The 12,064-nt window shown below is 41.7% G+C and overlaps 1 protein-coding gene across 2 annotated transcripts in view; it reads left to right on the top strand.

Annotated features, from left to right (window-relative positions):
- Positions 1–6,683, top strand: part of FBXL20 (F-box and leucine-rich repeat protein 20) — a 165,578-nt gene extending 158,895 nt beyond the window's left edge. For both annotated transcript variants that reach the window (XM_006832547.1, XM_006832548.1), the window contains 3 exons: positions 3,747–3,803; positions 4,983–5,195; positions 5,716–6,683. In XM_006832547.1, the coding sequence (XP_006832610.1) occupies positions 3,747–3,803; positions 4,983–5,195; positions 5,716–5,823 (378 nt within the window). In that variant the 3' untranslated portion in view covers positions 5,824–6,683. The remainder of the gene's footprint in view (positions 1–3,746; positions 3,804–4,982; positions 5,196–5,715) is intronic.
- The last annotated feature ends 5,381 nt before the right edge of the window (positions 6,684–12,064 follow it).

Genomic DNA, 12,064 nt, shown 5'->3' with positions numbered 1-12,064 from the left:
CTCTTCATGTATGATGTTCTTGATGTCATCCCACAACTCTTCTGGTCTTCGGTCTTTAGTGTTTAATGCATCAAATCTGTTCTTCAGTTGATCTCCAAATTCAGGTGGGATAAATTCAAGGTCATATTTTGGCTCTCATGGACTTGTTTTCATTTTCTTCAGCTTCAGTTTGAATTTGCATATGAGTAGTTGATGGTCTGTTCCACAGTCTGCCCTGACCTTGTCTTCACTGATGATTTGGAGCTTTTCCGTCTTCTCTTTCCACATGCTCATGGTAATGGTTAAAGAGGCATGAAAATGCATGCCTTCCATAAGGTTGCCATTACAGAGAAAGGCTCAAATGTTCAGACACTGAAGATGTTTAAATGTTTTCCCTAGACCTGGAGTGTTATGATACTAGTGAATAAACAATATTCACATAGTTTGGTTGCCTTTTCCTTTTTTAATCATAGCCATCTTAGTGGGCAGTGTCTTGATATGGCGCTGTAGGATAAGCACTGGATCGCAAGGTCAGTTTGAACCACAAGGTCAGTGGTTCAAATTCACCAGTCACTCCTCAGAAACCCTATCCAGGGTTGCAATGAGTCAAAACTTACTCAATGGCACTTAATACCTTAGTGGACACCAAGTAATAGCTCATTATAATTTTGGTTTGGCATTTGTTTAATGACTAATAATGTTAAGCATCTTTTCATGTGCTTATTGACCATTTCGTCTACAAAGTCACTGGTGGGTGTAAACCACTAGCCTTGTAGTTAGCAGTCTGGTGCTTATTCTAAAGCACCACCAGGGCTCCTTAGAAAACCATATAGGATGGTTTTACTTCTGGTGTGGTGTGCTGTAGGATAAGTGCAGCGCTTCAAGGTTGGTTTGAACCACAAGGTCAGCAGTTCAAACTCACCAGTCACTCCTTGGAAACCCTGTACTGGGTTGCTATGAGTCAGAACTGACTCCACAGCACTTAACAACAAGGTCAGTAGTTCAAACTCAGCAGCTATTCCTCAGAAACCCTATACAGGGTGACTATGAGTTGGAATCAACTGTGTGGCACTAAACAACAACAAAAGGGTGATAATGGCTCCATATGATTATCAAGGAACTATGAACTACAAGGTCAACTATTCAAGCCTACCAGCTGCTCTGTGGGAAAAAGATGGTATTTCTCTGCTTCCACAAAGATTTACCACCTCAGAAATGCAGGGTTATTATAAGTCAGAACCGACTTAGCCAGCAGCACTTAACAACAAAAGAGGGTCGCTAAGGAACCCTGGTGGTGCTGTGGGTTAGCTGTTGGGCTGCTAGCAGTAAAGATGGCAATTGAAGCTCATTAGCTGTGTTCCCCAGGAGAAAGCTGTAATAGTCTCACATACCATAGCATGGTTAGCCATTGAGATAAAAAAGGCAGCGTTTACCCAAGGACAAAAAAGAGTTGGGGAAGATGGGAGATTGGAGACAAGGAGGAAGTGGAGCACATGATGTTACAAATGGAGCACATGATGTTACAATGTGGTCATTGGGATGAAACAGAGTGTATGCTCTTTCAAATGTAAGGCTGATGATCTGCTTTGTAAACTTAAAAATATATATTTATAGTCTCGGAAACCCTATATAGGAGGGTCATTATGAGTCAGAATCACTTTAGTGGCAGACAATTGGCTGTTAGTATTCTTCTTTGGTGAAATGTGTTTTCAGGTCCATTGTCCATTATTTTATTGAGTTGTTTGTCTTTTTTTTATTGAGCTGTAGGAGTTCTTTATATATTCTGGCTATTAAACCATTATTAGATACATGGTTCACACTTTCTCCTATTTGCAGCAGAATTTTTTAATTGATAAAAATAAAGAAGGGAAGACATTTCTGGGACTATAAACCAAAGAAACCGTAGTGACCCTATAGGATAGAGTAGAACTGCTCCATAGGGTTTCCAAGGCTGAAATCTTTACAGAAGCAGACTGACACATCTTCCACCTCTGATCTCTGTTAGGAGCCAAGTACTTAACCACTGCTCCACCAAGGTTCCTCTCTGGGACACCAGAGGCCACTTTTTGTTTTTTAATTCCTTGCTATCCAGACACTACTTGTTGTTAAGTGCTGTCGAGTCAGTTCTGACTCATAGTGGCCCTGTATAGGGTTTCCAGGGAGAGGGTGATGAAGTTGAACCACCAACCTTGCAATTCAAACGAACCTTGCAGTCCTGTGCATTATCCCACAGTGCCATACCAGGACACTAATTAGCAAGCTAAATTAAAATATAAAAGTTCATCTCTTGCACATGCATAAGTGTCCTCTGTATCATTCCCAAAAGCCTTAGTCCTTCTGAGTGATGCACATACTTTTCAAGCCCCCTACATTGCATATCTTAATCCCTGTGCAGCTCTGTGTGTGTGTGTGATGAAAACTTAATTCTCAGCATTGGAGAAATTTTTGAAAAGAAGCAGTGATTTATTTACTTTCAGTTACAAGAGAACTCAGAGATTGTCCTTCCTGGTCGAGTGTTCCTATTTAACCCAGATTCCAGCAGTCCCTTTTTACCATTCTTGGGAAAATAACTGCCACCCAAGTTATCAAGTCTTTGTTATAGCATATTGTTGCTATTAGGTGCTATGAAGTCAGTTCCAACTCCTGGCAACCCAGTGTATAATAGAACAAAACACTGCCTGCTCCTGTAGGACCCCCACAATCCTTGTTCAGTTTGAGCCCATTGTTGCAGCCACTGTGTCAGTCTTTCTCATTCAGGGTCTTCCTCTTTGTTTTGTTTTTTTCTGACCCTCTACTTGACCAAGAATGACATTCTTCTCCAGGCATTGGTCTCTCCTGAGAACATGTCCAAAGTACATGAAATGAATGAAGTCTTACCGTTCTTACTTCCAAGACAAATTTATTCATTAAAGTCTTCCTTATTCATTTTCCAGATTTCATATAGAAGAAGCTATTGAAAATACCCTGACTTGGATCAGGCTCACTTTAGTCCTCAAAGTAACATCTTTACTTTTTAATATTTGAAAGATGTTATATTATAAAATACAGACCAAATATCTAAAGATTTGAGGATGTCACTAAATTAATTTTTTTATGAAAAAATATCTTCTTGTTCTTTTCTGTGTTAGTTCCAAAGTGGTAAGACAGTCCTCTGGGTGGAAATTACAAAAGGACAGATTTTGACTTATTTCAAAAATAAAAATTTGGAAGCAAGACTCTCCAAAGATGAAGACTAAAGATGGCAGAATGTATTTATGCCTGGCATAGGTGGCCGTTTGCAGAACAGGTTCAAGTAGCCAATAAGTTATTAATCTAAAGATTCTGTTATTTGATGATTACTTATCCGGGGAGTCAGGACAGAAATGTAGTCAGGAGTGGGGCTGTTGTGTTACATGCTGCCAAGTCAGTTCCAACTCATAGCGACCCTGTAGAGGGTTTCTGAGGCTGTAAATCTTCACAGAGTAAAAAGCCTCATCTTTCTCCCAGGGAGCAGCTTGTGGTTCACAGTCCAGTGTTTATCATATGGAGGCACCACACTTCCCAGGAATGAGGTGGTTAAGTACCATCAAATTGGGTCCGGCTTATAGCAACCTTGTTTAGGGTTTCCAAGGAGCGGCTGCTGAGTTTGAACTGCTGACCATGCAGTGTAAACAACCTTGCAGTCCAGTACTTATCCTAAAGTGCCACACCAGGACTTCAGGAATGAGATAGGGTCCATGATTTTATTTGGAAATAATGCCTAAAATGAGCTTTTGTGTTTTTTTCAGATAACAGATAGCACGTTAATCCAACTTTCTATACACTGTCCTCGTCTTCAAGTATTGGTGAGTATTGTGTGTCTATTGGACGTTCACTCTTACTCTCTCTTTAGTGTCTGACTACAATTTCGGGAAGGGATTTTTCTCCAAATTGTCAATTTATAGGGGAAGAAGGAAGGAACTGAGTGAAGAGGCAAACTAAGTTAGGAATTAGGAAAAGTTCATTTTGTTCTAGACCAACGCTCAGAGCCTGAAAACTGACACTGACCTGAATGGGGCGTAACTGTCCAGAGATCCAGACCATGAAATGGGGCAAAGTATTTACTTCACCTTGGGACCAAATAGTCATATAAAACAAAACTAACTAAGGCTTTCATTGAAGGAAATGTGCTTTCTACTGCTTTCAGTGACACTATAGGAAGGCATTTGATTGGCTTTTCTGTATCCAGACTTTAATGTGTGTGTTGGTACATTACTATGTAAAATGGGGTTAGGTGTTCTGAGTTTCATGTGGCAGAACCAAGATTTAAGGAAAATTAATGAAGTAGTAACTGTTGTTGGTACGTGTTGTTGAATCTGTTTTGACTCAACAACCTAATATAAGGTTTCCGAGGAGCAGCTGGTGGGTTCAGCTGCTGACCTAGGAGGTTATATGAAGAGATTATTAGCACACCTAGTAGCTTTAAGAATCATCTTCAGTCAGTGAACTGTGGCCATGCCCCTGCCCTAGGGTTTAATACTTAGTCCAAATTTCTAGAAAATTTTGTGCAGAAAAAGTTTGAGCCCTACTGGCTCCTACAGAAGGAGTCCTGGTTAGGCATTCGGCTGCTATCCACAGGTCCACAGTTCAAATCCACCAGCCACTCTGAGGGAGAAAGAGGAGGCTTTCTACTCCCATGAAGATTTACAGTCTCAGAAACGTTACATAGGGTTGCTCTGAGTCAGAATTGACTCAGTGGGAGTGGGTTGATTGGTTAGCTTCTATAGAAGGAGCCCTGGTAGCGCAATAGCTAAGCACTCAACTGCTAATTGAAAGGTGGGAAGTTTGAACTCACCAAACTCTTCATGAGTTATCAAAAGCAGAGTCCTGGAACTCTAGTTTGCTTTCTTTTTTCCACTAAATGGCTCTGTATTCATCAAAAGCAAACCAGAAAGGTCTCCCTTAGGATTTTACAGAGACCTCTGACTAGAAGAATGCCATGAGATAGTTCAGCATCCTTCCTTCCTTCCTCTATTTGGCTGCAGAGTCTGTCTCACTGTGAGCTGATCACAGACGATGGGATTCGTCACCTGGGAAATGGGGCCTGTGCCCATGACCAGCTGGAAGTGATTGAGCTAGACAACTGCCCACTAATCACAGATGCATCCCTGGAGCACTTGAAGAGTTGTCACAGCTTGGAGCGGATAGAACTCTATGACTGCCAGCAAATCACAAGGGCTGGAATCAAGAGACTCAGGGTAAAGATGACTGCATCACACTCTAGCCCTGGTGTTCCCAGCACCTTCTCTTTCTTTCTTTGTTCCTTTCTTTCTCTTTTTTATTTTCAGATTTATCTTTCTGGGACTTTTATATTTACTTAGACATTTAGCAAGAAGAAATGGAAAATAAATTTAAGGGTAGATCATTCTTAACTATGGTTTGGATGGAAATTTAGTAGGAAAATACCATCTTTGTGCCACTCTTACTTACCATATACAGTGCCTTAAATATAGTAGATATTCAGAAACTGTATTTATGTACTATAGATTAGAATCGTGTTATTAAGAAGAAAACGAGAAAGTTACATGAGCTTGATTTGTCATTTAGAACAACTTGGAATGGTACAAAGTATAGCCCAGGCCTCTCAACAACTCTGACTGTTGCCCAGCCTCTACATTGCTTTCATGTTCATTTAGCCCTTTCTTGGTTTTTCTGAAAAGCAGCCTTGCTCTTTCTGTTGAAACCCTCTTTCTTAGTAATGTTTCTGTCTTGTTTCAGACCCATTTGCCCAATATTAAAGTCCACGCCTACTTCGCACCTGTCACTCCACCCCCGTCAGTAGGAGGCAGCAGACAGCGCTTCTGCAGATGCTGCATCATCCTATGACAATGGAGGCTGTCAACCTTGGTGAACTGAGTATTTAATGACACTTCTAGAGTTACCGTGGAGTCTCTCCAGTGGACACGACCCCAGTGTTCTGGGAAAGGGTTACAAAATGAGGGTAGTGTCCAGATCCCCAGGACCATACGTTCGTACACGTACCTGCCCTCACCCCATCACTCTAGCTCTGTGACCATGGGACTGAAGTCCATGCTGGCTTATTTATCAAGTGGATGGGTAAAAGGTAACCATTCTTGTTGGACATGCCCAGAAGAAAATCACAGACCAAGATAGAGGGAAGGGGCCATTCCAGCAAACTCAGTGTTACTGCTATTGCAGTTTCTTTATTTTGTTGAGGGGTTTCTTTGGGAATTTTTGAAACAACAGCTTCAGTCCTTTGGGGTGAACAAAAATATGGAAAACCAAGATATGATCCAGGGACCAGAAAGAAAATTTCTTTGCATCCTAGAAATGGCAGCCATTCATTGTAAAATGACTACAGAGCTTCTGTGCTTCGTTGTTTCCATGACAACATGCTAAGCATGCTTACAAAGATGGCCCATCCATTCCTCCTGTGTTTCAGTATTTGGCCCAGAGATTTCCCAAATGGTTACACTGAAATCACTGTGGTCCAAATGTGATTACTTGTTCACTCAAATTGTCACTCTCTAGCACACTTGTGCACCTGTCTTCCTTTCTGTTGCTCCCTCCTGTGGTCTTGCTCAGTCTGTCACCCATTCACAGTCTGCTTACTCACAGTCAGTTGCTGTTGTGTTTACAGTTTGCATTTTGAATGATTAGTTGGGGTTACCAGACATTTTTAAAAGAGACATAATCAATAAATTTTTTTTTTATTCTAAATTTTACCAGTAGGGGACCCTGCCTGAATCTTTACCAGTCTGAAGGAAAACTAACAAAAGCAAGAAATAGTATGAAAAGAAATTGAGCTAAAACTATTTTGGTGAAAACACACTTCACCTTTTGGTTTCTCTTCTCTCTTGTATGATATACGCGTGAAATGCCCAGTATTTCCCTCTGCACATTTTTCCTTCCATCAGACTCCACTATACATTATTAGTAAAGAGTGTAATGGTAAACCCTCAGCCTAAATCCCTACCACCCAAGCTCAGACATTAATAGTTTGCTTTGTCATATGTCCCCTGAAGTCTTAAATGTGACCAGTGATGTCTGTCACCTGTGTCTTGAGCAGGACTGCTGCTACAGGAGCTGTGCAGTCTAGCCTGTCCGTTTCTCTTTTCCCCCATTTCAGCCCATCAGGGATACAAGAATGGCCCTGTAACAAGGGGCCAACTCTTATCTCCATGTTAAACCAGATCATAGCTAATACTGGAGCTTCAAAAGGCCAGCACCTGTCAGCCACAGTGCCTTCTGCTCCAGATGTCCCTGAGGGAAATGCAAGGTAGCCAGCCAGGGGAAGACATTGGAGCAACCAGGAGAGAGCATTGAGAGGAAGCTGAGGGCAGAGTGAATCAGTGCTCATGGCTCAGCCCAAGAAACCCCCACCACCCACACACACACAAAAAAAAACCCTCCAGGGCTAGAAACCTGGTGTGATTTTTAATAGTGCAGTGTGGGCAGCGGGGCTTTTAGGATATTAATGTGCAGTCCACCATGCTCCTTGATGTTTTCCTATGGATCTTCATGATCTTGCTCTTAAAAACGGTTTGTTTTAAAGATTATGGTCTTAGTTTTACCAGCATAGGAAGCTCAAATTGTTTTTTGTTTTATTTTGTTCTTTTTCATTATCCCTTCTTCTCAAATTATGTTATAAGGAATACACTTTTTTAAGTGATACTGACTCTTTCTAACTATACTTAAAAGTAAAAAGAACTTTAAAGCATCCTATTCACCAGTCCATGAAGAGTCTCGGAAGTTGTGTTTCTCTACTCAAAAGCTGTACCCATATACAGATCCGTGTGAATCTGCCAAAATGATCCCTGAAGTTGAGTTAAAATCCAGCCTGTAGGGCCAAGAACAGATCCAAATGAGAGAGCAAGGCCTGGTATACAGCACTGGCATGCATATATATATATATATATACATTAAGGCAAGAGCCTTATTTCCTCCTCGAGAAAACTTCAGGCCCATCGAGCTTGGAAGAAAATTTGTCTTGTGTGCCAATCTGCACCCTACACCAGCTGATGAATGTACTAATATTTTGATAACACAGAGCATGGTAAGTTCCAGTCAGATGGAAAAGGTCTTGAACACAATACTTACTGTCTCAATAACTGAAATACTTTGGAAATTCATCAAGGCTTAATGAGTATAGAGAAAAATTCTCTTTCAGGATAGCATGTGGGTGCATTTGTCCGGCTCCATAGCCCCTCCAGTATATACCTTCTGTAATGAAAAAACACCATGTGAATGGAGAGAAACATTTTGGGTAAATGAGGTACCCTCAAAGCTATTGCCATAACCTGAAGATGTCAGGAAGGAGTACTGCCGTCTCTGGAGAAAGTTTTTGAGCATCTAGAGCCTGTCTTTTGTAAGCAGCTCTCCCTGCTAGGCTCATCCGTTTCATGTTCCACCAAGCATGGTTTGCTGCATTTGTCTTTGTTACATCCTCTTCCATTGGCCCATTGAACTTTTTTGTTTTTTTTTTATTTTTTGTGCATCGACTCCCCTCATTTCCTTCCCACATCCACCCTCTACTGAAAGCTTCCATCTCACTCCTAGTAATGCTGCTAATTTTTTCTCCTCTCCAGTGTAGCTTCCTCTCTGGGTCCTCATCCTGATCCAGGCAATACTGTCAGGTGCAGCCTTGAGTGAAGTCACTGTCAGTTTGCTCCAGCCATTTTTTCACTGGGTGGATGCTTGCTTACGGAGCTTGAAATCAAACTATTGGGTATGAGGAATAAGGGGATTTGGCTTCAGCCTTTTTTCCAATATTTGGAATATAAAAGCACATTGTGTTTTTACTTATATGAAAAAGTTTCTCCTCTTATTCTGCTCTTTAGAGGATAGAAAAGGATTCCTTAAATGCTTTTTGTGAATTTCCAGTGTGATTTTCACATCCACTTACTTGATTTAGCAGAGATATAAGTCAGAATTTTTACATATTTCTTGATTCATACATTTTAGAGGAACACCTAATAAATATTTTTATGATTCTTTCTTTGGGGCTTTCCAAACTGAGTAATTCAGTGTAGCTATAGTCCTGATGTGGCGCTGCAGGCTAATGCGCTGGACTGCAAAGTCAGTTTGAGCCACAAGGTTGGTGGTTCAAGCTCCTCAGCCACTCCTTGGAAACCCTATATTGGGTTGCTATACAGGGTTACTTAACAACAACATAATTACTGCAGGAGCCAATTTCTTTCAAGTCTTCTAATTGCCTTGTAAAATGCAGTGCTCATCATTTGATAGCCCACTGCCATGGGGGAGGAGGGTACTAAGCATACAACGTCTGCTTATTTATGTGGACTGGGAGGAAATGTGAAAGTGTTACTAGAGAGAAGAGTGGTATGTTTCCTTTCCTGTCTGGGCAGTATGTCCTTAGATACCTATGTCCTTTGGAGAAGAGAACACTCTTCACAGCTGACTCTTGGCAGTTAAGTGTTTATTGTACTGGAAATCAGACTGCTCATGCCAGTTGCCACCAGTGAGGAAACATTTGAAGGAAATTGGTCTTTACATGTATGCTTTAAGGGTGGATATCTCCATTTTGCTTCCTGGCTCACAGACTCTCAGTGATAAGCTTTGGGATGCTAAACATTTTATTAAAAGATTGCCTATATCTGCCTGCCCATTCTAGGGTCAGCTCAAACACAGGCACTGTTTATTAGCCTGGTCTTTGAGAATAGGGTGTAGGATGTATGTTGACAGTCTTGAGGCAGACCTCCCCATGTCCCCTCTTTCAGTGAGGGATGATTTGGACCAAACAACTTCAAACAATAGGAAAGTGAGGGGAAAAATAGAATTCCAGTCGCTCCTCACTTTTAGTCCCTTTATTTCTGTCATAAACTTTAATTGGAAAATGCAGAACTCTGTATAAAGAGCATGTGGACAGGGTACAATTAATCCAGGTAATTTGGGAATAAAATTTGGTTGTGACTGTTGTATCCAAAAGCCCAAATTTATCTTTATTCTCCAACAAAGAACATATTGTGCTTTTCACTAGCTGCTTTAACCTTGTCCTCTCACTTAAGACAGACTTTCTCCTTCCCAGAAACTACCATATGAGGCAAGTGAGTTTTCAGCATGAAGGGCTTCTGCAGCCTCCCTCTCAAGGTGGCCCCTCTTTTGTCCATTTTCATTCTTATGAGCTTCAGTTCAACTCTGAAACCTTTGGTCCTTGAGTCTGGGTGAATCTTTGGAGCCCAAGAGAGTGCTACTTATTTCTCAACAGAAAAAAATGTGTTTGTAAAGAATTTCCATAATGCACTTTTTCCATCTCTGCCTCATGGGGTTTTGAATAAACCCTTGGTAAAGTTTGGTTCCAAGGTGTTGAGTGTCAAGTACGTCCTTGGCCAGGAAAGTCTACTGCCCTTTTAGGAAGCAGAGCCAAGAGTACCCATAACGTAATCAATTTGGCCTTTCTATTTTGCATGTTGGCCAGGGCCTTGTTTTAAAAGAAGAATTGGGATGAGGAAATGGTAGATGAGGTTCATAGTAGAGGAGCTAACCAGTTACAGAACTGGAGTACTTTGCCTCAAGTACGAGCATCTGTCCTGAATATATACAGCTGCCTTTCGTGTGGGTAGATTGACTTTCCTTTCCATCTGATGAACTCCATGCCCTTCTTACTGGCAAGGACTTACAGTGGTTCCAGAGAGGACTTCTACTTTCCACACACCTAAACAAAGCCAGCTGGATATGGGGATTGGCATCACTGAAAGGACTGCCTCTGGGGCAGGTGGGCAATAAACGAGATTGAAGAATAGAAACCTCCAGACACATGCCTTTTCTGCCCAGTCCTCAAGAGCCCAGGAAAATCTGAAATCTAGCTCTCTTCTTGCTAGTGGAAGAAAAATGTGTCCTGCTAAGTTATTCTTGTCATTGTCTCTTACTACTTTTAATACAAATTAACACCACATTGCTGCTCATATATATATGTTTCTTACCTTAGCCTAACTCTTCTCAGCCCTGAAGTCTTTATTCTCAGTTTTTTGTTTGTTTTGTTTTGTTTTAAGTGGCACTAGAAAATGGGAACCTAAAGTCTTCAGAAACTCTAACTTGCAAAAGTATCTAACTGGCATGGTTTGATGAATTATTTTTATCCCCTAACGACTTGAATGACTTTCTTTGCTAGTGCTGTACAATAGATCTGTAATAAGCAAAACCCTTTGCTGCTGCTTTCCCAGATTTACATCAGTTTTTTCCCTTTCCTTAAGAATTATTTATTTGTGCTTCTCTGATGACTGTTAATTTCTAGTAAGTGCAGGAAGAGGTGAGCCTGAGATATCTTCTCTTATTCCCCTTATAAGCCCACCCCAAATTATATACTAACTTCTTAACTTCTAGAACCTGTTGGCACATGTACAGATCCACGGGACATGGCTTAACAGAAACTACCAGTCTTCTTTCTCCCCGTGCTGTGGCTCTCGGAGCTGGCCACAGAGGACTACCCACTCCAGAGGTTACTGGAGCAGAAAAGAGGCCTTCTTATTTTGCCTGTCTCCATTCCTGTTTTATGACTCAGCCTTCAGATGCTTCCCACTCTTTCTCTTTCCCCCCAGGAATTGTTTCCTGCCATGTGCATTCCCCAGCTGCTCTTCTCTCACCTTTGCCCACCTTCTAGTTCCAGCGACCCTGAGAGCACAGGCCTGAGAAAGTTGGCCTGCGCAGAGCTCAGAGAACTGTGAGGCCTGGCCCTGCCTGGCAGACTCTGCTTAGGGCTCAGAGATGAACTGTAAGGCCTAGCCCTGCCTGGCAGACTCTGCTTAGGGACAGAGATGAATGGGTAAATGGTGCTGATGGAGAACTTTTCATCTTTAAACCAGGCTCTGTTTCCTCCCTGAACCTACTCCCCTGAGGGGGTAAAACACAGAAGGATATTAACCCCCAGGATCTGGAGTGCTTCTGTTGTCTGGGAACTGCTGCTTGCCTGTTTTCTCCACCAGACCTGCTCCAGAGCTTAGCCTGTCCCTGGGGATGACACAGTTCCTACATGGTGACTTTATACCGCGTTCATCAGCTGTCTACGTGACTGTGTTTTCACTCAATTATTTGGCACTTGAGGGTGGGAGGGAGGGAGGGTTATTTAAAAAAAAAAAAAAAAAAAAAA

Source organism: Chrysochloris asiatica, unplaced genomic scaffold (assembly GCF_000296735.1).
Source record: "Chrysochloris asiatica unplaced genomic scaffold, ChrAsi1.0 scaffold00007, whole genome shotgun sequence".
NCBI lineage: Eukaryota > Metazoa > Chordata > Mammalia > Afrosoricida > Chrysochloridae > Chrysochloris > Chrysochloris asiatica.
Note: the sequence above shows the minus strand (reverse complement) of the source record. Positions and strands in the feature narration are given on the sequence as shown.